At 40.3% G+C, this 24,514-nt stretch overlaps 1 protein-coding gene across 10 annotated transcripts in view; it reads right to left on the reverse strand.

Moving 5' to 3' along the window:
* Positions 1-22,066, reverse strand: part of atxn2 (ataxin 2) — a 104,925-nt gene extending 82,859 nt beyond the window's left edge. For 3 of the 10 annotated variants that reach the window (XM_068005860.1, XM_068005864.1, XM_068005863.1), the window contains exons 1-3: positions 21,695-22,065; positions 8,514-8,550; positions 3,052-3,111 (exon numbers count right to left, since the gene is read on the reverse strand). In XM_068005860.1, the coding sequence (XP_067861961.1) occupies positions 3,052-3,111; positions 8,514-8,550; positions 21,695-21,792 (195 nt within the window). In that variant the 5' untranslated portion in view covers positions 21,793-22,065. Of the gene's footprint in view, positions 1-3,051; positions 3,112-8,513; positions 8,551-21,694 lie in introns of all 10 variants that reach the window. The other 7 variants (XM_068005869.1, XM_068005865.1, XM_068005866.1 and 4 more) reach the window with 4 other exon arrangements.
* Positions 22,067-24,514: the final 2,448 nt, after the last annotated feature.

Consider the following 24,514-nt stretch of genomic DNA (forward strand, 5'->3'; position numbering starts at 1 on the left):
CATCACTTTATAAAAAGGATATTAGAGCCATGAAACAGGTATAAGATTTACTAAAATTATACCAGAATGAGAAGTTATAGCTTGGAGGCTCAAATCTTTTTCTAAAAGAAAACAGAACAAAGGCGGCTAATGGAGTTGGGGGGGGGGGGGGGGGGGGAAGAGGAGAACCTAAGAGATTTTCAAAATTCTGAAAAGGTTGAGTGTAAAGAAAAAAAAATCATTTATGTAGTCTTTTTCATGTCCTCAGGATGACCCACAATGATTTACTTTTGAGGTGCAGTCACTGGTGTTATGCAGGCAAATGTGCCAGCCAATTTTGTGCACAGCAAGGTTCCACAAACAGCAAATGAATTAATCAATGAACAGTTCATCTGTTTTTAATGGGGTTAGTTGAAGAAAGAATTTTGGCCAGGACACCAGGACTCCTTGCTCTTCTTCGAATAGGGCTATGGGATTGTTTACATCTACCTGAGCTGCCATACAGGGCCCCAGTTTAACATCCCATCCAAAGGAAAGCACGTAAAACAATGTAGCATTCCTTCAGCACTGCACTGAAGGGTCAGTGCAGATTACGTGCTCAAGTCTGTAATAAAGCATAAGTCCATAATCTTTTAATTCAGGAGGAGAAAGTGCTACCAACTGAGCCAAGCTAACATTTGCAAATAGTTTAATAGGTAAATAGTGCCACTGTTCAGCAAATCAGTAACACAGCACAGATTCACTAGAATAACAAAGAGGAAGCTAGAAATTTGTTCACACCAAGTCACTGGAACATGGAGTGCTTTACAATAAGACATCATTTGAAAGAGAATTCTTTAAGTATTTGAAAAGGAAGAATATAAAATATTAGAGAAAATGCAGGGAAATGGTTGAAGAGCTAGCAACCATACAGGCATGTAGGCCAAATGGCCCCTTTCTGTGCTGCAGATTCTATGGTTTAGGCAGCATATTTTCAATGCAAAGTAATCTGCCCATGGGTATGGTAGCATGGTAGTTATATTACTGGACTAGTAGCCTGGTCTAACAAACTACAGAATGTCAAAATCTCATCTTGGCAGTTTGAGAATTTGAATTCATTTTCAGAATGATACTAGGGCTTAGAGGATTAAATGAGGACAGGTTGCATAAACTTGGCTTGTATTCCCTTGAGTATAGAAGATTGAGGGGTGATCTGATTGAGGCGTTTAAAATGTTAAAATGGATTTGACAGGGTAGATACGAAGAAACTATTTCCTCTAGCGAGGGAAACAAGAACAAAGGGACATAATAAAATTAGAGCTAAGCCATTCAGGAACTAAATCAGAAAGCACTTTTAAAAACAAAAAGGGTAGTAGAAAGTTGGCATTCTCTCTACCAAAAAGCTGTGAATGCTGGGACAATTGGAGCTTTCAAGACTGAGATCAATAGATTTTTGTTAGGTAAGGATCTCAAGGGATACGGTAAATGTAGTTGAGGTGCAGATCAGCCATGATCTAATTGAATGGCGCAGCAGGCTCGAGTGGCTGACTGGCCTACTCCTGTTCCTAATATTCCCTATAAAGCTCAGCAGAAAATATCACTAAATGTATCTACTTCCTGAGAGCACATATTTACATTGATGCAAATCGAAAAGCAACTTTCTGCCCGAATGCAGAAATCTAGAATTAGCATTTTTCCATTTTGAATGCCAAGCCCAACATTGAAATACATACCAAAGGCTCAGGTACCATCTGGTCTTCATGAACTGGCTGCAAATGTACAACTAAATAAATATCTTCTCTCAGCAAGGGGATCTATTGAGACGTCTATCAGACAAACTATTTGAAGTGGAGGGAGGGGGGTGAAGAACATATTTGATATTGAAGGCAAGTCTCTCCTTTCTCCCCCCTCACGATATTCCCTTTAAATAGTTTAGAACAGTCACTTGAACCAGATTAAATTACAACCTTGAAATAATTTCCCAGTATTTACAATTTATACAATCTCAATTTTATGCAGAAGTTTTTTGGGGTCAGTTTTTTTCCCAGGTACATAAAACTAATCACTGCCAATGCATCACCATAGTGAGAGCTAGATGACATCTATAGTGAAGGATTAATTGATATAATAGTTGTAAATATATTGATCACTACTGAACAAAAATAATTCCAAAGGAACCTTATTTACTTGTATTCCCATTATCCAAATTCTTAATGATGCGAATATTGCTGCAGACTGAGAGACCAGTGGAAGTCATGCCAACATTTCTTTCTTCACTTGTCTCTCTTGTGCTCCTGCCAGCAAGATCAGCCAGTGCTAGAACAATTAATCTATGAACACTATCAGGCTCCCTCACAAATGACTCAGACAACAAACCCGAGAGCATTAGCCAAAAAAAGTGATCCCCCCCACGGTACAGGGATGTGCACCACTAGCTATTGTTACACCAATGCAGGCATCCATTTAAACTGGCAGATTTCACACCAATTTTATATTTGACCACATCACGGTGGTGGTCTGTGTGGAGGCTGGTGATGGGGTCATTAAGATATCATTAGCACTCATTTCTGCTAGCAGGGGGTTCATGGTTGGGATTGGAAAGCCTTTTTGGCCATCTCAAGTTTGTGGCCAGTCGAGTGACTTGGGTTATATACAGCTGGAAAGGACTAATTTCGGTGGTTGGAGAGAGGTAAAATGTTTGAAATTCAGAACATTCAACAGTATAATTTAGGGACTTAATTATCTGGCAAGGAAAGGGTGGGCAGGGTCTCTTTATTATGGCATATTATTGAGAATCAATTGAGTCTAGAAGAAAAATTATGATCGATTTCAAATAGATATTCCTTTGTTTTACCAAAATAAAAACTTCAGTTTCTGTATTGTGCAATCGTTCAACCTTCAACATCTTTGTAGCTTCGTGCAATTATTGGAAAAGTTGCTGCAATTAATTACATTAAACTATTCCTGGGCTCGCCCATTAATGCTACACTTCACCCACACTAATTTTAAAAATATTTTACATACATTTTCTAGTGATCAATTATGGTGAGAATGTCAAAGAAGTTTTAAAATTGTTGATTAATATGTACTTACTACAACTGAAGTAAGAATGTGGACCATACGCATGTTTGCATATATTCCATCATATGGAATCTAGGAAGAAACAAAAATTAAAACATTACCAAACTAGTTTAACACACTAATTGATAAAGTAAATTATCTGTTTTGATTGAGCATATGCATACTTAAAAACTGTGTACATTATTCACTCAACAAATCATGTCTTTGTAACAGTTCATTTTACACCACTACCATTTAGCAAAGCAAAAATTAGGTCAAATAGACTAACAGCAGTGGTCAGCCTGGTTAAAAGGCAAGGACATGTGTGGAAAACCTCACATGGCCCTTATTCAGAGATGGGAAGGTTTAAAAGAGAGCAACAACCCACCACAAATTTTACAGGCAAATTAGCAGGTTGCAATTATGAAACTGTACTAGTACCTTTATTAAAAACAGGGGTCAAAATTGCCTGTCGTGTGCTCTTTTCAAAACAGAATAATCTTCAAATTTTAGCTACATTTTATCAAATCCTTCCAATTCATCTTGAAATGTATGTCTTAAAGGTTACCACAAATCCAATGCACTTTTTTCCATTCTAGTTGTAGGTACACAACCCTGCAGGCAGGCAATAAGCTATGAAAGTTAAAAAATCCACAAAGGAGACAGATTCTGTACCAACAGTTTAGTACTAAGTAGCCCAAATATAAGATGCTCAAGTTCTCATCTCAGAACAAACCACTTGGGTACAGAGTTTGATTTATTTTTTAATTCTCTAAAAAAAAAGATAGTATATGAATCTAGATTTAACAAAGATAGTCCAAATTTACACTTTTAAAGAACTGCAGTGCAGCTTTAATCCTTTTATCAGCAGAAATGTACTTTTGAAAACAGGTTCCAGACTTTAAGCTTTTTTGTGCACATCATTTAAGAGCAGAGTATGACTGCAACAGCAACCTCGTTGGATGGTGAATGCGTTTATTCAGAGCTCCATACCAATGAAACTATTATCATTCTGCTTGCATCAGAACTTCTGTATTAAAAACACTAACATTCAGTGAATAAATATAACTTCTACTTTAGTTGGCAAATGTTCCTTTGGCTGGGATTTTATTAAGTGCTCAATTAGTCACATACATCCTCCGTAAATGCAACAGAAACTTACATTAAGGTGGCATATTTTTTGAATGACAATCAAGCTCTCTACCCCACAGAAATAATACTGAATGTTCCACTGAGTGGGAAAATTATTCAATTGTGGCTTAGGAGAGATGAGGGGAGAAAATTGCCAAAGAAAACAAAGCCAAATTGTGTTATTTGAAAAGCTCAAGTATGTTTTGTAAAAAATAAAGCCAATCTGTGTTACTTGAAAAGCTTAAGTATGTTCTATAATAAAAATGTTGCATCTATACTCCTGATTTCATTATCTGTACTTCATTTTAGAATATATCAGTGTTTATAATTACAGTTAATCGCCCTGTAGTATTGCTCACAATGAGTCAGAAGATACACTGCTTTCGGCCTGCTGAACTCAATCTTCCCTATCAGCTGAGTCAGAGATTCACCCACTCCACTAGGGCACCTCTACCTCGTTCCTTCCCCTTTCAACAGGCTCTCACTCCACCCCTACAAGAGGTTGAGAGTAATAATTGCAGTACTTCATGTCAGCCACACATACTCTACAAACTTAACTGTTGCGGTTGGTAATGGCTCTTAAACAATTGAGCCTTTTCAGTTTTAATCTATTCCATTGGTCTGTGCTACTTCAGTAACTGCTCCACCTCTTCCTGTTGCTTTTCCAGAATTAGCTTGTCCCTTCCATGAAAATGCCATTAGATCAAACATCAGTAATGATGCTGAATGCAGATCCTGTAGCAATATTCTACAGCTCCACTGCCAAGAAGTCCACCACAGTCAGAAGAGCTGCAAAAGAGTCACGATCCTGCTAATAACCAGCTATCCATCTCAGTCATTGGGTTAACATGCCACCACCTTCTCCAGGGAGACCAGTATATACACACAGACAGCACCCGGCAATGATAAACTGCAAACTACTTGGAAATCGCATCGACACAGCTGGTGTGGGGCACAGACTGCTACTGCCTATGAGCCTAAGTGATCCTAACTTTCTTAATTTTTTCTCACAAAAGGTTGTGGCAAGAGCAAAGTAACAAGTAACCCCTTCAAAAATGGTTTAAAATAAAAATCAAAAATGGTTCAAAGTTGAACCACTTTTTAAGTGAACACTGGAGCCGCACAACAGCAGCTCAATAATCACTCCCTCTAATTTCTTTACCGCTCCTCCCCCCCACCCCCCACCCTCAGGAAGAAGCACTCTACAGCCTAGCTAAGATCAACAATTCTGCAGTATGAGGTAGAAGGAATGCTATTCCCAATGGAGCTTCAATTTGCAGTGCTTCCCCCCACAAATCAACTTGTTTAACTTTTTTTTCAGTTCTTAATTTCTAATTCACACATTATGGCCTCAACCAGTTTTCTTAAATTATTCCCCTTTGCTCCCTCTTCCTCCTCTCACCACCTGCCAGTTCATCAGTTTTTGCAGCCCAACTTACTACAATCCTTAAGATTTCTCTGTTCCATATGTTTTCAATTTTCTCACTCATACTTGAAACTGCACATACTGAACACTCCCCAAACTGTCTTCCATATGTTCATCTATTATTAGTATCACTTGAAAGATCATGACTCAATAGAGGGCTTACTGTAAACTACCACACAGCATATACCATCAGCATTACTTGGATGGGAAAAGACACCACAGAAAAGGTGTGTATGATTCCACTCATCACCCATTTTCAATAAGACACCAAAATTGCAGCAGCATCTCTCTTCCGTTTAAACCCAAGGTTTTTTTTTGTTCCTTGTCTACCTCATGCAATAATTTCCACAGAGTAACTTCAAAGCTACGGCAGTGTTGCGCAAATAATGAACTATGGTTTAAATCCCAACTTCCAGTATTTTTCATCCCAGCCCTCAAAGTTTATCTATTGTTGGATACATTCATGAGCTTCACTTCACACAATTACACAACTGAAAAACACTAGGAAACACCATTAATGATTCTTAAAACGTTCTTCAAAACACTGGATCATATACTTTACTGTTTTTAAAGGAGAGATTTGAATGCTGTTTCGATACTATAAAAGGAAATTTCTTTATTATAGTGTGTCTGGACAACTTCCTCCAACCTAAAACCACTTTCAGCAAAATCTAAACTGAAAACACTACAATGAATATTCCCCATGAAGGTCAGCAAAACATAAAATGCAGCACTAGTACCGCTGCACAATTTCCCCCATAGAACTTCGGAGTAAAAATACTGCTTCATATCCTGATTTTGCTGTACCTTCTTGAAGCTTATTCATTATCAGAGGCTGATTGTGGGGTGCTAGAAAGATCTTCCATCAGACAACCCTCACTTCTAACTATGTTGTTGATACATTTTTTTAAAATCCCCAAATAAATGGAGTCTGCTTTGACCTGCTCCTCAGAGTCCAGTATCCATTGCAGCACTCAGTCTAGGACATCCTGTTAGTGTAATTTTATGATCACCTTGCAATCTAATATTAATTTCCTAAAGCATCTTTGAATAGTTTGTTTACAACCACAACCATGACTTGAATTTAGCTGATCATCCCTCCCAGAACTTTGACCAAATAAGTGTTGCACTGACAGTGTCTCTTAACAGCCACATTAAATGAAGACAGAAAACAGCCACTATTAACAGAGAACATTTATAAAGCTAGGACCTGACCTTCAATGCTAAGCAATTCTTATCCAGTCCTGCATTAAATCCAGTCATGTAACCTTTTCCTGTGACCATACATGCCAGGTGCAATTTTATCCTTGGGTAGTGTCCTTCCTTCCATATTAGAAATGGTAGCAGCTTTCCCCCATGGCTGTCAGCTTAACAGTAAATCTCTTTCGTTGCTGGTTGTTCTAAATTAAATAGTAGAAGCTCCTTTTCCACTCACCATGGTGTTACTAAGCATGTCATACCAGTTTTATTTGCATTGCCCATTTGACCCCATGTGCAATCATTATTGTTTACGCAGCCTTCTGAAGTACTGCTGATTCTGTACAAGCTTTGTTTTGCAGTCATCCGAAAAGCACCAGCTGATTGCTGTACAGCACTGTACAGCAAAACCACTGCGTCTCAAACGGTACCCCATTCTTGGCTCACCTTGAACTCACATATTTTCATTCTGTAGGTGTGCCATGCTTGTGCCCAAATAACGTCAATAGTCACTGCGCAGCCATTTTTCCGTATTACTTGCACAAGCTTCCTCATTTCATGCTCAATTTCTGGGTGCACCTCAGATTTGTGCCATTGAAATGCTTTCTTTGGCAAAGAGGTGTCAACCAGTTTCTGTTCCGTCCAACAATACATATTTTGCCATTTAGGCTAATTTCACAGACTGCAACTCGATTGCTTATATTCTACGAAAATGACAACTTGCACTGTGCTGCTGTTGCTTCCCCTATCTTCCCATAATAGTACTACTGGTAATATTAAACTTCTCATGGTACCCACTTTGATGTTCACTAGTAGTTGCCTTATTGTCTTACTGCCTAAAATTTCCACTCGTTAAATTATGTCAGTATTTCTACTTAGGCATTCCAATATGTTGAGCTTGAGAGGCTGTTGAAACCTTCAAAAAGGGGAGTCTCTGTTTATAGGCTGTGCCGCATTAAAAATTGAAACTATCAGATCAAGAGACTGATAAGTGTATTAAATGCTTTAAATGCACTGAACATTTAAATAGCGCAGTTATACCAGCATGAAAGCTATTTTATACAGGCACTATGTTGTATTTATTTCACAGTGCTGTTCACAGCAACCCAGACTTCTGTAAAGTGAAAGTGGGCACTGCTACCTCTGGAGTCTCCAAGTACCACCTAAAGAGTTGTTTCCATTAGCAACCCCAAGAGGCAGCACCATTCCCATGTAAACACTGCTGCCAGAGGAATGATAGTAATCTTTATGGCCCAGGTGGACTGAGCCCATCTGTACAGATCAGCAATACAGTTTTTTTGTTTACAAGTGTGTACAGACCATTGTGGAAGGCATGGCAGAGGAGGAAACAAATTACAAACTATGACAAAAACAATGAACAGGTAGCATTACTGCTCCTGATTGCTCTCCAACAACTTCTGCTGGAAGTGCAGGTCAGGACTTCAGTATCAGCTTGCTTTCAATCATTATCTGAACTCACACATAGAGTTGTCATCTTTTGCCAAAACTGAACAGAAGGTAAAATGGAGAAGGGGCAGGGTGCAACTGCATGGCTTAAGTTCTGAAGTTGGTTTTGCTGATGAAAATTCATTGAAAGCTTTTAATGCTTGAACATTGCAAGATACACAGCAATGGGAAAAATTATTTGTATGTTAATTATAAATTGCTAATTATGTTTAGCAGTTAGCATAAAATACATTAAAATATAGTAAAATGTTAATATATAAAGCAGTGTACTTACTGTAGACTGTGGAGGTCCTTTTCCACTGCTGCGTCCTCTGGAACAACATTATTAAATTCATGTTAGGATCAAAAGCATTAGCAATGCAGTATAATAATGATCTAAAATGGCTTCAAACCAGTACTGAATGAAGTTCAAACACTACCAAAGAAAATATCAGATCTCATCACTTTCACAACAATCCAAGAATAGTTACTCCTGGAAAAGGATTGTGCTCGTGCTTTTACATTATAATTAATTAATTGCCACTGTATATCCAGCTTATGACCAAAAAGGTTTTTCATAAACCTGTCGTCACAAAAAGATGATATTCACAGCAGCCATATTCATCAATTTCAAACAAGCCAATGTAATTGATTACTTTTACAGTTCTAGATACTCTAGAGTTGAAGACTGCTCTTGCTCTACTTTGCAACAGCCAGATAGCAACTAAATTGAACAATGTTGGTCCATTCACCTATGAAATACTTGGATTAGGTTACTTTTTTTTATTATTCATTCATGGAATAGGGGCATTGCTAGCAATGCCAGCGTATATTGCCCATCTCTAGTTGCCTTAGGGAAGGTGGTGTTGGCCATCCTTCTTCAACCGCTGCAGTCCATGTGAAGGTACTCCCATAATGCTGTTAGGTCGGCAGTTCCAGGATTTTGACCTAGTGACCATGAAGGAATGATATATGTTCAGGTCAGGTTGGTATGTGGCTTGGAGAGGAACTTGAAGGTTATGGTGTTCCCATGCACCTGCAGCCCATGTCCTTCTAGGTGATGGAGGTTGCGGGTTTGAGAGATGCTGCGAAAAAGTCTTGGCGACTGGCTTCGGTGCATCCCGTCGATGGCACACACTGCAGCCATGGGACGCCGATGGATAGGGTGCCAATCAAGGAGACTGCCGAGTCCTGGATAGCATTGAGCTTCTTGAGTGTTGTTGCAGCTGCACCCATCCAGGCAAATGGAGAGTATTCCATCACACCCCTGACTTGTAGATGCTGGAGAGGCTTTGTGGAGTCAAGAGGTGAGCTACTCGCTGCGGAATACCCAGCCTCTGACCTGCTCTCGTGGCCAAGGCATTTATGTGGATGAACCAGTTGAATTTCTGGTCAATGGCGATCCCCAGGATGTTGATGGGAGATTCGGAATGGTAATGCTATTGAACATCATGGGGAAGTGGCTAGGCTCCCTCTTGTTGGAGATGGTCATTGCTTGGCATGAATGTTACTTGCCACTTAGCCCAGGCCTGGATGTTGTCCAGCTCTTGCTGCATGCAGGCATAGGCAGCTTCATTATCTGAGGAATTGCAATTTTGACTGAACACTATGTAATCATCAGCAAACATCTCCACTCCTGACCTTATGATGGAGTGAAGGTCTTTGACGAAGCAGCTGAAGATAGTTGGGCCTAGGAAGCTGTCCTGAGGAACTCCTGCAGCGATGTCATAGGGCTGAGATGATTGGCTTCCAACAACTACAACTATCTTCCTTTGTGCCAGATATTACTCCAGTTACAGGAGAGTTTTTCCCCCTGATCCCCATTAATTAGTTTTACTGGGGCTCCTTGATGCCACACTCAGCCAATTGCTGCCTTGATGTCAAGGGCAGTCACTCTCACCTCACCTCTGGGATTTAGCTCATATCCATGCTTGGACCAAGGCTGTAATGGGGTCTGGTGCAGAGTGGTCCTGGCAGTGCCCAAACTGATATTTCTATAAATACTGGTATTTACAGAATATTGCATTAAACCAATGCAAAAGCTATAAGAAATTATTGTACAATAAGCAAATGATTTTTAAATCTGTTCAGTGCTTGACCAGATTGTTCTGGTGATATTTAAAATAGATAGGAAAATCATGTCTCACGAATTTGATTGAGTTTTTTGAAGGGGTAACCAAGAAGATAGATGAGGGCTGTGCAGTAGACGTGGTCTACATGGACTTCAGCAAAGCATTTGACAAGGTACCGCATGGTAGGTTGTTACATAAGGTTAAATCTCATGGGATCCAAGGTGAGGTAGCCAATTGGATACAAAATTGGCTTGACGACAGAAGACAGAGGGTGGTTGTCGAGGGTTGTTTTTCAAACTGGATGCCTGTGTCCAGCGGTGTGCCTCAGGGATCGGTGCTGGGTCCGCTGTTATTTGTTATTTATATTAATGATTTGGATGAGAATTTAGGAGGCATGGTTAGTAAGTTTGCAGATGACACCAAGATTGGTGGCATTGTGGACAGTGAAGAAGGTTATCTAGGATTGCAACGGGATCTTGATAAATTGGGCCAGTGGGCCGATGAATGGCAGATGGAGTTTAATTTAGATAAATGTGAGGTGATGCATTTTGGTAGATCGAATCGGGCCAGGACCTACTCCGTTAATGGTAGGGCGTTGGGGAGAGTTATAGAACAAAGAGATCTAGGAGTACAGATTCATAGCTCCTTGAAAGTGGAGTCACAGGTGGATAGGGTGGTGAAGAAGGCATTCAGCATGCTTGGTTTCATTGGTCAGAACATTGAATGCAGGAGTTGGGATGTCTTGTTGAAGTTGTACAGGGCATTGGTGAGGCCACACTTGGAGTACTGTGTTCAGTTCTGGTCACCCTATTATAGAAAGGATATTATTAAACTAGAAAGAGTGCAGAAAAGATTTACTAGGATGCTACCGGGACTTGATGGTTTGACTTACAGGGAGAGGTTAGACAGACTGGGACTTTATTCCCTGGAGAGTAGGAGGTTAAGGGGTGATCTTATAGAAGTCTATAAAATAATGAGGGGCATAGATAAGGTCGATAGTCAAAATCTTTTCCCAAAGGTAGGGGAGTCTATAACGAGGGGGCACAGATTTAAGGTGAGAGGGGAGAGATACAAAAGGATCCAGAGGGGCAATTTTTTCACTCAAAGGGTGGTGAGTGTCTGGAACGAGCTGCCAGAGGCAGTAGTAGAGGCGGGTACAATTTTGTCTTTTAAAAAGCATTTGGACAGTTACATGGGGAAGATGGGTATCGAGGGATATGGGCCAAGTGCAGGCAATTGGGACTAGCTTAGTGGTATAAACTGGGCGACATGGACATGTTGGGCCGAAGGGCCTGTTTCCATGTTGTAACTTCTATGATTCTATGATTCTATATAGCAGTGTGACAGGTTTGATTCCCACAGTGTCAAGAATTCAATAACAGCTGTGCTGTTGGGAGGTGCCACATGGAGGGCAGGTACTTCCCCAAAGAGAAAAGAAGTGTAGAGTGTCATCCACATGCCATTCATATGCATGGCTAACCAAGCAGTTGATAATGTTTTAACATTTCTATACAATAGTTAGAGAATTTCATACATGTGCATTATTTAGTTCTAGGCATTCAAAAAGCAAATAAAACTGTCACATTTTTAGATTTTTTTTGAGCAGTTATCAACAAAGGGTGGAAAAAAGTTATGCTTTGAAATCTGGGTTTTTAAAGCAAAGTGTATTCATGCCAGTTTTTTTTAAAAAAGTGTTGGGTGGGGGGGGGGGCATGTGCAAAACGCATGAATATCACAGTGGGGTACTATTATTACACCCCTGGATTACACTACTGTATAGCTATTGGGCAGAACACCAAAAGCAATCCAAAATAAATTTACTATCGAGTTTATGGAGGAATTTTATTCAGATTTTGGTCCAGTTTTTGCCATTATATAGACAGGTGGCCAGCATGCTCCAAACACTTGATGTGCCATATTTACAGATATAACAGATAATTAACTAATTGGTAATTTCATTATTCCATGGCAATCAGGTACATGCAAGAAAGCAAAACTGATTAGACATTCGTTGCTTTGTCTCTGTTCAACTGTAAACAATTTTACAACACCAAGTTATAGTCCAACAAATTTATTTTAAATTCCACAAGCTTTCGGAGGCTTCCTCCTTCGTCAGGTGAACCGTTCACACCGTTCACCTGACGAAGGAGGAAGCCTCCGAAAGCTTGTGGAATTTAAAATAAATTTGTTGGACTATAACTTGGTGTTGTAAAATTGTTTACAATTGTCAACCCCAGTCCATCACCGGCATCTCCACATCATGCCTGTTCAACTGGGAAGAGTTATGATTCAGGCTACGTCACAATATTTTTTTAAAAACTATGCTCAATGCAACCACCAGCTTCCTTAGGCAAGCGCACACTTCCTATGAACCAAAATGTGATCTTGTGCACAAAGTAAGTTGGTGGGATGGACTTCAATGAACAACGAACACTTTTACCATTGGGGTATGCACTGGAAAGGCTACGAGGTACATACAGTTTAGTCCTAATCTCTCCAGCTGGTGATAAAACACTTGTGACGGACTATGACTCAGGCTGAAAATTATGAATTATATTTAGTATGAAATATAAGGGCAAAAATAGGAAATGTAGCTAGGAGAGGGTGCAGCGCAGGTTCACCAGAATGATATCAGGGCTTAAAGGGTTAAGTCATAAGGACAGATTGTATATACTTGGTTTGTATTCCCTTAAGTATAGAAAAGTGAGGGGTGATCTAATCAAGGTGTTTAAAATTATAAAAGAATTCAATAGGGTAGATAAAGAGAATTTATTTCTTCTGGCGGGGGAATCCAGAACAAGAGGGCATAATCTTAAAATTAGAGCCAGGCCATTCTGGAGGGAAAGCAGGAAGAGCTTCTTCAGTAGAAATCTGGAACACTCTCCCCCAAAAGGCTGTGGATTCTGGATCAACTGAAGTTTTCAAGACCGGAGATTGATAGATTTTTGTTAGGAATGGGTCAAAGGCGGGTAAACGGGGTTGCGGTATAGATCAGCCATGATCTAATTGAATGGTCTACTCCTGTTCCTATGATGTACAGTGGAACAGGGAGATAGGAAAACATTCAAGAATCTACAATGTCAGCCTGTTATATACTTACCGTCCCTTTGAAGTTCAGGTGGTAGAAAAGGCAAATAGAAAAGGCATATTTACAATTAATCAAAATTGTGAAAGTAGATCTCAAAGCCACAGAATGTAGAAAACGGGCCTTAGGCTGAACAGAAAGACATTCTGTTCTAAGTTTTATTATTCCTTGGTTAGGCCTAATTTAGAATACCGTGCCCCGTTTCGGCCCCCTTACATGCTATATATGGAGGTCCTAGAAAAGTCTCCAGAAAAGGTTCGGAAGAGAGCCGCTAGACAGATACCTAACGTAAAGACCTGTTACCATGACAGGCTTAGAAAGGTCTTTTTAGTTTAGAAATGATGAGACTTGATTGAGGTCTTTAAAATAAAAGGTTTAGACTCTGCCCATGTAAATAGACTGTTTGAGTTAGATGGATTAAGAAAGATTGGGTTACTTGCATGTAGTTACATAAACATTAAAATAAGGTTGGAAGTCAGGTTTTTCTTATCAGAGGGTCATCCACCTCTGGAACAAGTTGACAGCTCGTGTAGGGAGTATGGTTTCGCTGCAAGTGTTCAAAAAAGTAGATGGATAAGTTACTAGCTATAGCCAATATTGCAGTTTACAAAAAGGAAGGTAGGGCATTGGGCAATGTGTCTCATGGTCACTGGTCTCCTAGAACTTGTTTTGATCACCTTCAGGGTCTCAGAGGAATTTCCCAGATTTCTATCCCCTCTTGAATTAGCCTAGGTTTTTCTTCCCCTCTCCCAGATCATGTGGCCACTTGTGGGTGAAGGCGATGAGTGGACATTATGCTCAGTTGCATCATGAGGATACAGGCCAGGACCAAATAGACCAATTCGTCTTTACCTGTCTACCAATTTCATATGTTCATACATTCCACATCTGATTAACAGGCAACCTGGCCTGCTTCATGGAGATTGTCTTTCTCTGGTATTACATTGTAAACAACAGGGCAAGAAAACTTTTAATTCACATAGGTAGTTCACACACATACATATTTCCTCAAAATGTAATTAGACAAAGAAAATATCAAACAAAGCTACACAATTCAAATAGTTAAGGAAGCTAGACAACCAGATGTGTATCACATACCTTCCCTTATACAGAGAATTACAAACAGCTCTCCCAGCAACAGTCACAGAAGACAATTTTAAAATTGTTACCATGCTGGCAATTTAGAGGGTCCAGCAGGTCCATTTATCATGAAACTGCTGCTCCGATTTACAAGCAAGTTATTTTTGTTGCTGCATATGTTATATTTTAATTTTAACAACATTGTGCTTATATAGCACTGTTTTCCTTTGGGTAACTTATACTTTCTTTTGGAAGTTAGGACAGCAAGTCCCAAGACTTAACATTTGCTGGGGGCCCCAAAGAGTGTGTCAATACTGGCAGCATGACCCCAACACAGAAAAGTTTAAAAGCCACTGCTGTAGTCTAGAGCAATGCACAACAGCCAGAATGCATATAGTGATAAAAGAATCCATCAGACACCTTTAAAAATAAATCCAAAGTACCGTACAATGAAAATAAGCAAATCATTGTGAACAGTTGCCAACGGTCTGCAAATTTGGAAATCACTTCTTATACAAGAAGCCGGCACAGGCATGATGGGCCGAATGGCCTCATTCTGTGCTGTACTACTATGAGACAACAAAATCCTGTTAAATGCAACCAGAAATTCAAAAGAACTCAATATTTTAACAAAACAAACATGTACTCTTTTCCCGATTCCTATTTAATAAAAAAAATCAGACTGCCCAAAATAGGACCATCTAAAACACCTGCTAGCTTGACTCGTGCTGGACAGGTTGGGGTGGAGAGGGAAAGAATTACTTTGATTGATTGGCACCAACTCAGGTTTGAGTGAGGTTTATCCTTTGAAAGTGAATATGCCATCACCTAGTCATTTTTTTTGTATTGAAATCACAAGTATCCTGAAGCTAGTGTCACCAAAGAGCTCATAAGTTTCGCAAATATTGGTTAAAAGCTGAGCTCCATCAATGGGAGCAAATTCTCTACAAAATGCAAGGCTTGATTAAGGGAATTTTTTTTTTAAAAAGAAAAAAAAATTCAAGCATCTTCAACACTACCCCCTCAACAGAGTTTGGGGAAGGAGCTGATATGGGGAAAAGGAAGAGCCATGTCAAATCTGCAAGCTGCCTCTGAAGTCTGTCACTGGTGAGAGTTGAATTGCAAGCTACATTTGTGGGGAATGGAAAGTTAATTTTAAGTGAACTAACCAAATATCTTCTATTACGTTAAATCCTCAAGCCCCGATGCCATCCCTCCCTCTACAGTCTGTTTTCAATTGACACGTCAGCTTTTTTGTTCTGTACATTTCACAGAATTGATGGAACAATGTCAATGTCTATCAAAATTTTGTTCCTACCACTAGTTTGTGTCATTTTATTCCCACTTGCTTTAATCAAAGCGGATGCTTTCTACTTTCCTTGTAGTTACTATCAACTAATTTGGAGACACTTTAGCAGCTGTCATTGGTTATGTCAGTGGCTACTGATGAAGATGGAGGGAAAGACTTCATTTTTTTTTCCTCTTTCAACAAACTATAGAATGGTCAACGCACAAAAAATGTTATCAACTAGAAAGAAATGATTTGAGGAGCACAATTGCACTGATCTTGTGACCAACGCCAATATTGAAATTTGTCATTTTCCAAGATTTCCTTCTACAGCTACCTAAAGACCTAATCTCCCAGTGCAGCCCAACTACAATACTGCAATGACTGCTTGGCATGTTTGTTACTGTTGTCATCCGGCAGGGGGGGGGGGGGGGGGAGGGGGGAACCACAGGTCTCCTGCTTATTTCATATATACTCTCTCCCCAATGCAGAGTTGCACTTAAGAGCAAAATGTCTTCAGGACTAGAAAATTGTGTGACCTAAAAGGGGTTGGAGGGAGCAAGAAGAGAGATAGCTGTTGGCTAGGTTGCAGAGAAGCCACTAGTCAATCCTGGATAAATCCTAGTGTAGTTAGTTTTTCTGGGCTACAATTTTGACGGTTATCAAACGCATGACAGGTGCAAGGACTATCCCAAGTCCATCCATTATCTCCTGTGAATTCTAGCTGTAATTCTTTTGGGTCCCAACACTAGCTGTATTGCCGAACTTCAGATCAATGCGCCAGCGGTGCATACTGGTTATGTGGTGTCAAGCCAAGATGGCAACACATTCACCTTGGGGCCAGATACTCACTCCACATTGGCCACTGTCCAGCATTGCATGAAGCAATATGCAGGCTCCACTATAATATAATTGGTCATTGGGCAGCTTCAGGTAGAACCTGTGTTAAAGGATCAAGAGGAATGCAAAGAACAATCTCTTCATTTCTTCCTCAGACTCGGACCTTTTTTCACCAACCATTCCCAACAATTCATCTATTCCCAGCCCAGTAAACATAGCCTATTTCTAATCAATCACTGATGTGGTCTAATTACTATGTGGGCTACATTTTCCCTCTCAGCACAACAGTGATGAGCCTTAGATACAAGAACCATAGCTTTACAAGCAACAAGGTCTTAAAAACAAAGACTTGCATTTTAGACGGCACCTCCAACAGTTCAGCACTCAGTACTGCACTGAAGCCTGAGCCTAGGTTGTGGTCAAATCTCTGGAGTTGGGCTAGAACTCATGACTTGCTGACTGAGAAATGAGAGCGCTACCACTGAGTCAAGGCTGCCACCATTATTTTTCCATTTTGATTTCTCGGGTCACATATGAACGATAGTGATTTGTTCATTTCCAACGCGGTCGCCTTCTCCTCCCCCCACCCCCCAACAAAAAAAAATTATGATTTTTTTTCCAGATTGCTGTGCCCCCATTAGAGATTGGATCGAAAATGTGCAAGCTCATTTCACGTTGGCCCTTTTAGCCAACAGGGAAAGAGAAGGCATTAATCCTATTTGCCAGAGTTGAACTGAAACCTGTGTGAAAGGACAGTGTAGTAATCCACTGTGGCATACAGTCCCTTGTACATTTTTTGTTTGAGTTGGGTGCGCACAAATAACTGTTTAATTCACTGCAGTTTTTTTTAGAATTCCTGATCCAAGCATAACGTGTGCCCCCAGTTATTCAGCATTTGATAGTAAGCAAACAGAATAGGGTCTATTTTATGAATGTGCGCTACAGTTGGGGAGCTTCTCCTGCTGGCCATGCAGATTAGGAACTTGTGGCCAGTGCACACTGGATTTCCTGGTCTGTGGGGCCAGCAGACAAGGTATCCTGCCAGTACTGCGCATTTGTAAAATCAGCTATAATATGTCCACTGGCCAAATGCCTATTGACGTGGAACTGTTTCACTCTGTAATCAGTTTTTCAATCAGTGCAATGAACATTTTAGTATTGTAGGATTGCTGCTTATGTTATGTTTCTTTAGTAGTTTTGAAAATGTAAACTTGTTTTATTCTCTCCAGTTTCAAATTTTCAAATAAACAATTCCATATGAATTGCCTGTATGGGTTGCCTGTATAGCACAATATTAGTATAGTATGCAACCTCCTGATTAGAGGTAATTAATTAATTTCCTATATTACAACAGTGACTACACTTCAAAAGTACTTCATTGGTTATAAAGCGCTTTGGGTCATCCTGAAGTCCTAAAAGACACTATATAAATACAAACTAAAGCCTGTCTGCCCTCTCAGGTGGATGTAAAAGATCCCAAGGCACCATTTGATGATGAACAGGGGCGTTCTCCCAGTGTCCTGGCCAATATTTATCCTTCAACCACATCACTAAAACAGATTATCTGGTCATTTATCTCATTGCTATTTGTTTGACTTTGCTGTGCACAAATTAGCTGCCACATTTGCTTACAACAGTGACTACTATTCAAAAGTATTGTATTTCATTGGCTGCGAAGTGCTTTGAGGTCGTGAAAAGTGCTATATAAATGCAAGTTCTTTCTTTCTTAATCCACTTGTTCCTGGACAAGCATAAAAATTCCTAAGCATAAAGTTATATTAGCACTGATTTACCAAGTGTTTATCTAGACAGTATTTCTAATTTGAATAGCTCAAGATTCATTATGGATTTACAGGCTTAGTTTTCAATCTAAGCCATCTAGGTGATCAAAAGGCATGGTAGAAGATCAAACAAACACACAGGAGACCTGCAGATTAAGCCAGAATTGTAAACTGGTGTCTAATCAGGCATCCATTATGTTACCATATAATCAATACTAAACTGTGTACATTTAGAAGAAAAACTATTGTACCAGTAAGTTGTTACAAAGTTCACCTTGAGTAAGGGTCCCATGACTTAAATCCAGACTTGACGTTTTGTGAAGGCAGTACCAGAGATCTTCCAATAAAATTCTTTGAAGCTGAACTATTTATATTAGATCTTGAAAAGTCAGAATGTGTTTTTTTCAACAGCGCAGATACAAAGATTTTTGGTAAAAGTCTTCAGCAACAACACTTACACTTGTTTTGACACGTGTAACTTAAAACCCATGCTATGGTCAGTTCATGTTCACAAAAGAAATGAATGGACATAGAAACATAGAAAATAGGAGCAGGAGTAGGCTATTCCGGCCCACTCCGCCATTCACAATGATCATGGCTGATCATCTAACTCAGTGCCCTGTTCCCGCTTTTTCCCCATATCCCTTGATCCCTTTAGCTTTAAGAAATATATCTATCTCCTTCTTGAATACATCTAATGACTTGGCCTCCACTGCCTTCTGTGGTAGAGAATTCCACAGGTTCACCATCCTCGGAGTGAAGAAATTTCTCCTAATCTCGGTTCTAAATGGCATACCCCGTATCCTGAGACTGTGACCCCTGGTTCTGGATTCCCCAGCCATCGGGAACATCCTCCATGTATCTAGTCTGTCTAGCCCTGTTAGAATTTTATATGTTTCATGAGATCACCTCTCATTCTTCTAAACTCTATTGAATATAGGCCTAGTTGACCCAATCTCTCCTCATACGTCAGTCCTGCCATCCCAGGAATCAGTCTGGTAAACCTTCGTTGCACTCCCTCCATGGCAAGGACATCCTTCCTCAGATAAGGAGACCAAAACCGCACACAATGCTCCAGATGTGGTCTCACCAAGGCCCTGTATAACTGCAGAAAGACATCCCTGCTCCTGTAGTCAAATCCTCTTGCAACGAAGGCCAACATACCATTCACCTTCCTAACTGCTTGCTGCACCTGAATGCTCGCTTTCAGCAACTGGTGTACAAGGACACCCAGGTCTCGTTGCACCTCCCTTTTTCCCAATCTATCAACATTCAGATAATCTGCCTTTCTGTTTTTACAACGAAAGTGGATACTTTATCCACTTTATCCACGTTATACTGCATCTGCCATGTTCTTGCCCACTCACCCAACTTTTCTAAATCACATTGGAGCCTCTTTGCATCCTCCTCACAGCTCACATTCCACCCCAGCTTTGTGTTGTCTGCAAACTTGGAAATGTTAAATTTAGTTCCCTCATCCAAATCATTGATATATATTGTGAATAGCTGGGGCCCAAGCAGTGATCCCTGCGGTACCCCACTAGTCACTGCCTGCCACCCAGAAAAAGACCCGTTTATTCCTACTCTCTGTTTCCTGTCTGTCAACCAATTCTCAATCTATGCCAGTATATACCCCCAATCCCATGTGCTTCAATTTTGCACACTAACCTCTTGTGTGGGGCCTTATCAAAAGCCTTCTGAAAATCCAAATACACCACATCCACTGGTTATCCCCTATCTATTCTACTAGTTACATCCTCAAAAAACTCCCTTTCATAAACCCATGCTGACTTTGTCCAATCCCATTAATGCCCTCCAAGTGTTCTGTTATCACATCTTCTATAATAGATTCTAGCATTTTCCCCACTACTGATGTTAGGCTAACTGGTCTGTAACTCCGTGTTTTTTCTCTCCCTCCTTTTTTAAATAGTGGGGTTACATTTGCTAAGTACAATGCCAAGCACTAAAGGCTTTGAAATGGTTTTTAAAAATCTCACATGCATACACAAACTGATCAGTATGTTAGAAATTAAATGCAAATTTAACCCAACACACTTGCAACAGTCTGTTTGGGGGGAGGGTGGGGAGGAAAAAGAGGAGCACACCATTCCAAAGAAAACTTGGGTAGAATACTACCATAGCTGTAGGAAATAAAATACTTGCACTTTTCAGATCAAAATATTTCAAAGCACTTAACACAATAACTATTTTTTGAAGTGTAGTGACTAATGTAAGCCAACGTGTCATATAATGGCAGAGAAAACTTTAGCAAAGTTCATTTAAAACCAGTTTATGCAATGATTTGGTAAAAAGGAAACTAAAACCAAAGTAAACAGGATTAAAATGCCATGTCACCAACTCTATTGCAACAGAAGGCCTAACACATATGTATGAAATTATTTTCAGAACATTATAAAAGTATCTGTGCTGTATAAGGTTTAACTTTGTTAAAGCATAAACAGCAGATTTAATTTTACAATGTTCTTAAAAATGTTTATATTGTACATACTGTACAATGTCACAAAATATATAGCACAAATCCATTACCACCACAAACAAAATAAAAAGGTTTAATTTCCTTGTTTAGGCATAGCAGTTAATCTCACTGAATTCAATAAAACTAAAACACTACAATAGATTTAGATCATATTTCTGTAATAGACTATAGACATTGTTGCCTTGGATAAGGTTGTTATAATTTGAATGTCACATTATAACTCTTCATTATGGAAGCTTTACAGTCAGCCACTTTCAAATTCCCAGTGTTCTGATCTTGGCTTTAAGTAAAAGCCATATGACTATTCTTCAAAAATATATCTTGCATATTTTACGAACATTTGTAGCCAATAACTTTACATCATTTAAACCTAGAGCAACCTTGTATTTTTTTTAATTTTACGTTTTGAGAAAATTAATCGAATAAAAGATTTTAGAAACTTTGAACATTAATTGCCTGCTGTAGATCCCGTAATGGGTTTCTCTAAAGGAATGCATCCAAACATCCTCTCTGTATTTGTTAATCTACATCTCTTTAATATTTTATTTTAAAAGTCGCCTATGTACAACAGTTAGTTATTTGCCCTTTGGTAACCTGGGCCGAGTCCATGTTCGTACGTAGGCGACATCCCCATTAAGCATCAGCCCCTAGAAGGTTAGGCCCGAGCACTAGGCCCGAGGAAAGTTTCTGCGTTCCTCATTAATGCCGGCCCGGCACATTGAAGGGTAACGCGCGGCCCTGGCGGCCGGTGATGACAGGAAGCGGCCTCAAAGCCTCGGGATAAAGCTGGAGAGAGACAGAGACAGAGAGAGGGGTGGGTGCGTGTTTATTACCTGCCGCCAGGCTGTCTTCCCCCTCCTCCTCCTGCTCCGCCAGCAGCGCCGCCGCCGCCGCCGCCAGGCTTTCGGCTGTTGGGCTGTTTCATGGACATGATGATGATGATGATGCCGCCGCCGCTCGAGTCACTTCAGATCCCTTAATAACAGGTCCAGACCGGCATCCACAGCACTACTCAAACCCGAGGATTATTTCAGACGGACGGACGGACGGATGCGCTCGTTGGTCGCTGTCGCGGCCGCCTGTTGTCTGGTTTGTAGGTCGGTCACTCGGTTGCCGCCGCTGTGCCCGTTGCTATCGCAAAGCTTCCGCCGCCACCAAAACACGGCGGGCGAGAGAATCAGGATCCGGGCCCGCCTGCGCGCGCACACACGCGCTCCTCTGGCGCATTTACACCCTGCCCGAGCCCCCAACACACATACACGCGCCGCACACCAAAAAAAAAACAGGGATAAGCTTCGAACACAAAGCGCAAACCACCCTCTTATATCCGGGGGGACGGCGCTGCCGTTTCTACTGACGGTTAATGATTTACGGACCCTTCCTGCTGGGGATTTTTTTTTTGTCTTCTCCCTCCCCTGCCCATTTTTCACCTTTGACCTCACCGGCATCGGCGGAGGTTTATTTTAAATGTAGTGAGTGCGGCAGTGGCACGTGAGGGAATGTGCGTTGCCCGGATTGCTGTACAGAGCAGATGGAATCATTGCAAGCAAAGCTGGGGTTATCAGGGCAGGGGAGCAGGCAGCAGTGAACAAAACCATTTCTGCCTAATTCATTCATACAGTTCATTTTCACAAATTAACGTTGCTAGTCTGCAGAACTCTAACTACTTTCATATCGTGAGCAATATAACTTCCCAGCCCATTTCTTAAGAGTTGTAGCCATTTTTTTTTTACCGAGTGACCTCTAGATTGTGATTAGACTTTGCACGTAGACTGTGATTTTAAGCCCTTTTGTGTGTAAACAAACATGGGTAAAGCGCAACAAGGAAAAGCATTGAAACAATTGTTTTAGTCTAACAATTGTACTTGTTTATGGCCACACAGAAAGAAAAAAGATTAGCGCATATTTACATTGTATAATTAAAGTCTGGCATCCAGCGCACCTCAGCTTTACGTGTGTATGTATATCCAGGGTGACTAGCATTGAAACATTTGCCACGCTTTAATAATTGGCTTAAATGACCACTATCTGTTCAATTCATCATGTTGATTTGTTGAGCTATCTGTATCAAAAAGGTTTGAAAAGTCATAAGGAACTCACAATCCACACAATCACCCAATCAAATTGATCCATTTTTTCCCCAAAGTTTTAAAAAAATTGTTCTCAGGATATGGGTGACACTGGCAAGGCTGCATTTATTGTCCACTTCTACATCCCCTGAGAAGGTGGTGGCACATTGCCTTCTTGCTGCTTCAATTCCCCATTCCACTTCCACCCTGCCCTCTCTTAGCTTCAGTTGGAATGCTCAACACAACCTTGAGGAGCAGCACCATATCTTTCTACCAGGCACTTTGCAGCCCTCTGGCCATAATATTGACTTTAATAGCTTCAAACCTTAACTCTGGCTCCCACTTTCTCTTCGGCAGGAAGTGCTGACAATGTGGGATGGGGATGCCAGCATTTTGGGGGATGGGGGAAAAGAGCGGGTGGTGACCCTCCATTAGAACACAGTGCTGGCAAACAGCTCTGCACTCCTGGTGTCAACCTGTTACTTTCTTCTATAGAATCTTGGCTGTTGGAGCCTACTCCGCTTTGGTAATTTTTTGTGGATCCAATTCTACCTGCCTCATCTCCCATTCTTTCAGCTATTCACACGTTCTCTGTATCTTATTTCTTTGATTTCTCTCATGCCTCCTTTTGTCTCATGCTAATACAATATTACTTCTGGCATTCTGGCACTTATTGGCATTTTAACCATCTCCTGTTTTCCACTTATGTACTCAACAGATCTTTTTCTTTTTTGTGTGGTTTTCCACTACCCTTTGCTCTATTGCTTTTTAAATGCTGATCATCTATAATATCTTCCAGTTTTGACAAAGGATCCACATCCAAAACATTAACATCTTCTCCACAAATACTGCCTGACCTGCTGAGTGTTCCCAGTATTTTCTGTTTTTGTTTCAGATTTCTTTGCTTTTCATTCAGTTTTCTTTTGTCAACCAGAGACAAGGTAACAGAGGAGCAAGGATTTTTCCCCTATTAATTAAAACTATAATTACAAAATAAATTTTAATAGTTATGCAGTGGTTGACAGTGTTAGGATTTTTTTTGTTTCAAAGGGCGGGGGAGTGGGACTAGCTGGATTGCACTTGCATAGAGCCGGCACGGACTCGATGGGCCAAATGGCCTTCTTCCATGCTGTAACCTTTCTATGATTCTATATCCTGAAGGCATTAGAATACTCCCAACAGTCTTGAAGCTTTTACATTTGCTATGCCTGTGTTCTACATATGTATTTTACAACCGATATGACAAATTCAGAAAACAAAACTGAAGAACCTCAAACTGCTCCACACTGAGATCTACAGGAAGGTGCAAAAACAGCTAAATGGAAGGTGAATCAGGAACACTACAAATAAAATAAAAATTAATGACCAACCTTTCTTAATTTTCCATGTCTTGGGCAACCATCCTGAAGTGACTTTATTTAGGAAGAGATTGTATCTGTCAAGTTGGAGTGCAAGCTAGAGCAATTCTGCTCAACTGTTCACTGCTCTTTGTAGTTAAGTCAAACTAGGATTGGTCTATGGTGTGCACCATCCAAGATAATTTTGTTTTAAACTAGACCACATAAATGGATGCAACTTATAGGA

The sequence above is a fragment of the Heptranchias perlo genome, chromosome 25 (genome assembly GCF_035084215.1).
Source record: "Heptranchias perlo isolate sHepPer1 chromosome 25, sHepPer1.hap1, whole genome shotgun sequence".
Lineage (NCBI taxonomy): Eukaryota > Metazoa > Chordata > Chondrichthyes > Hexanchiformes > Hexanchidae > Heptranchias > Heptranchias perlo.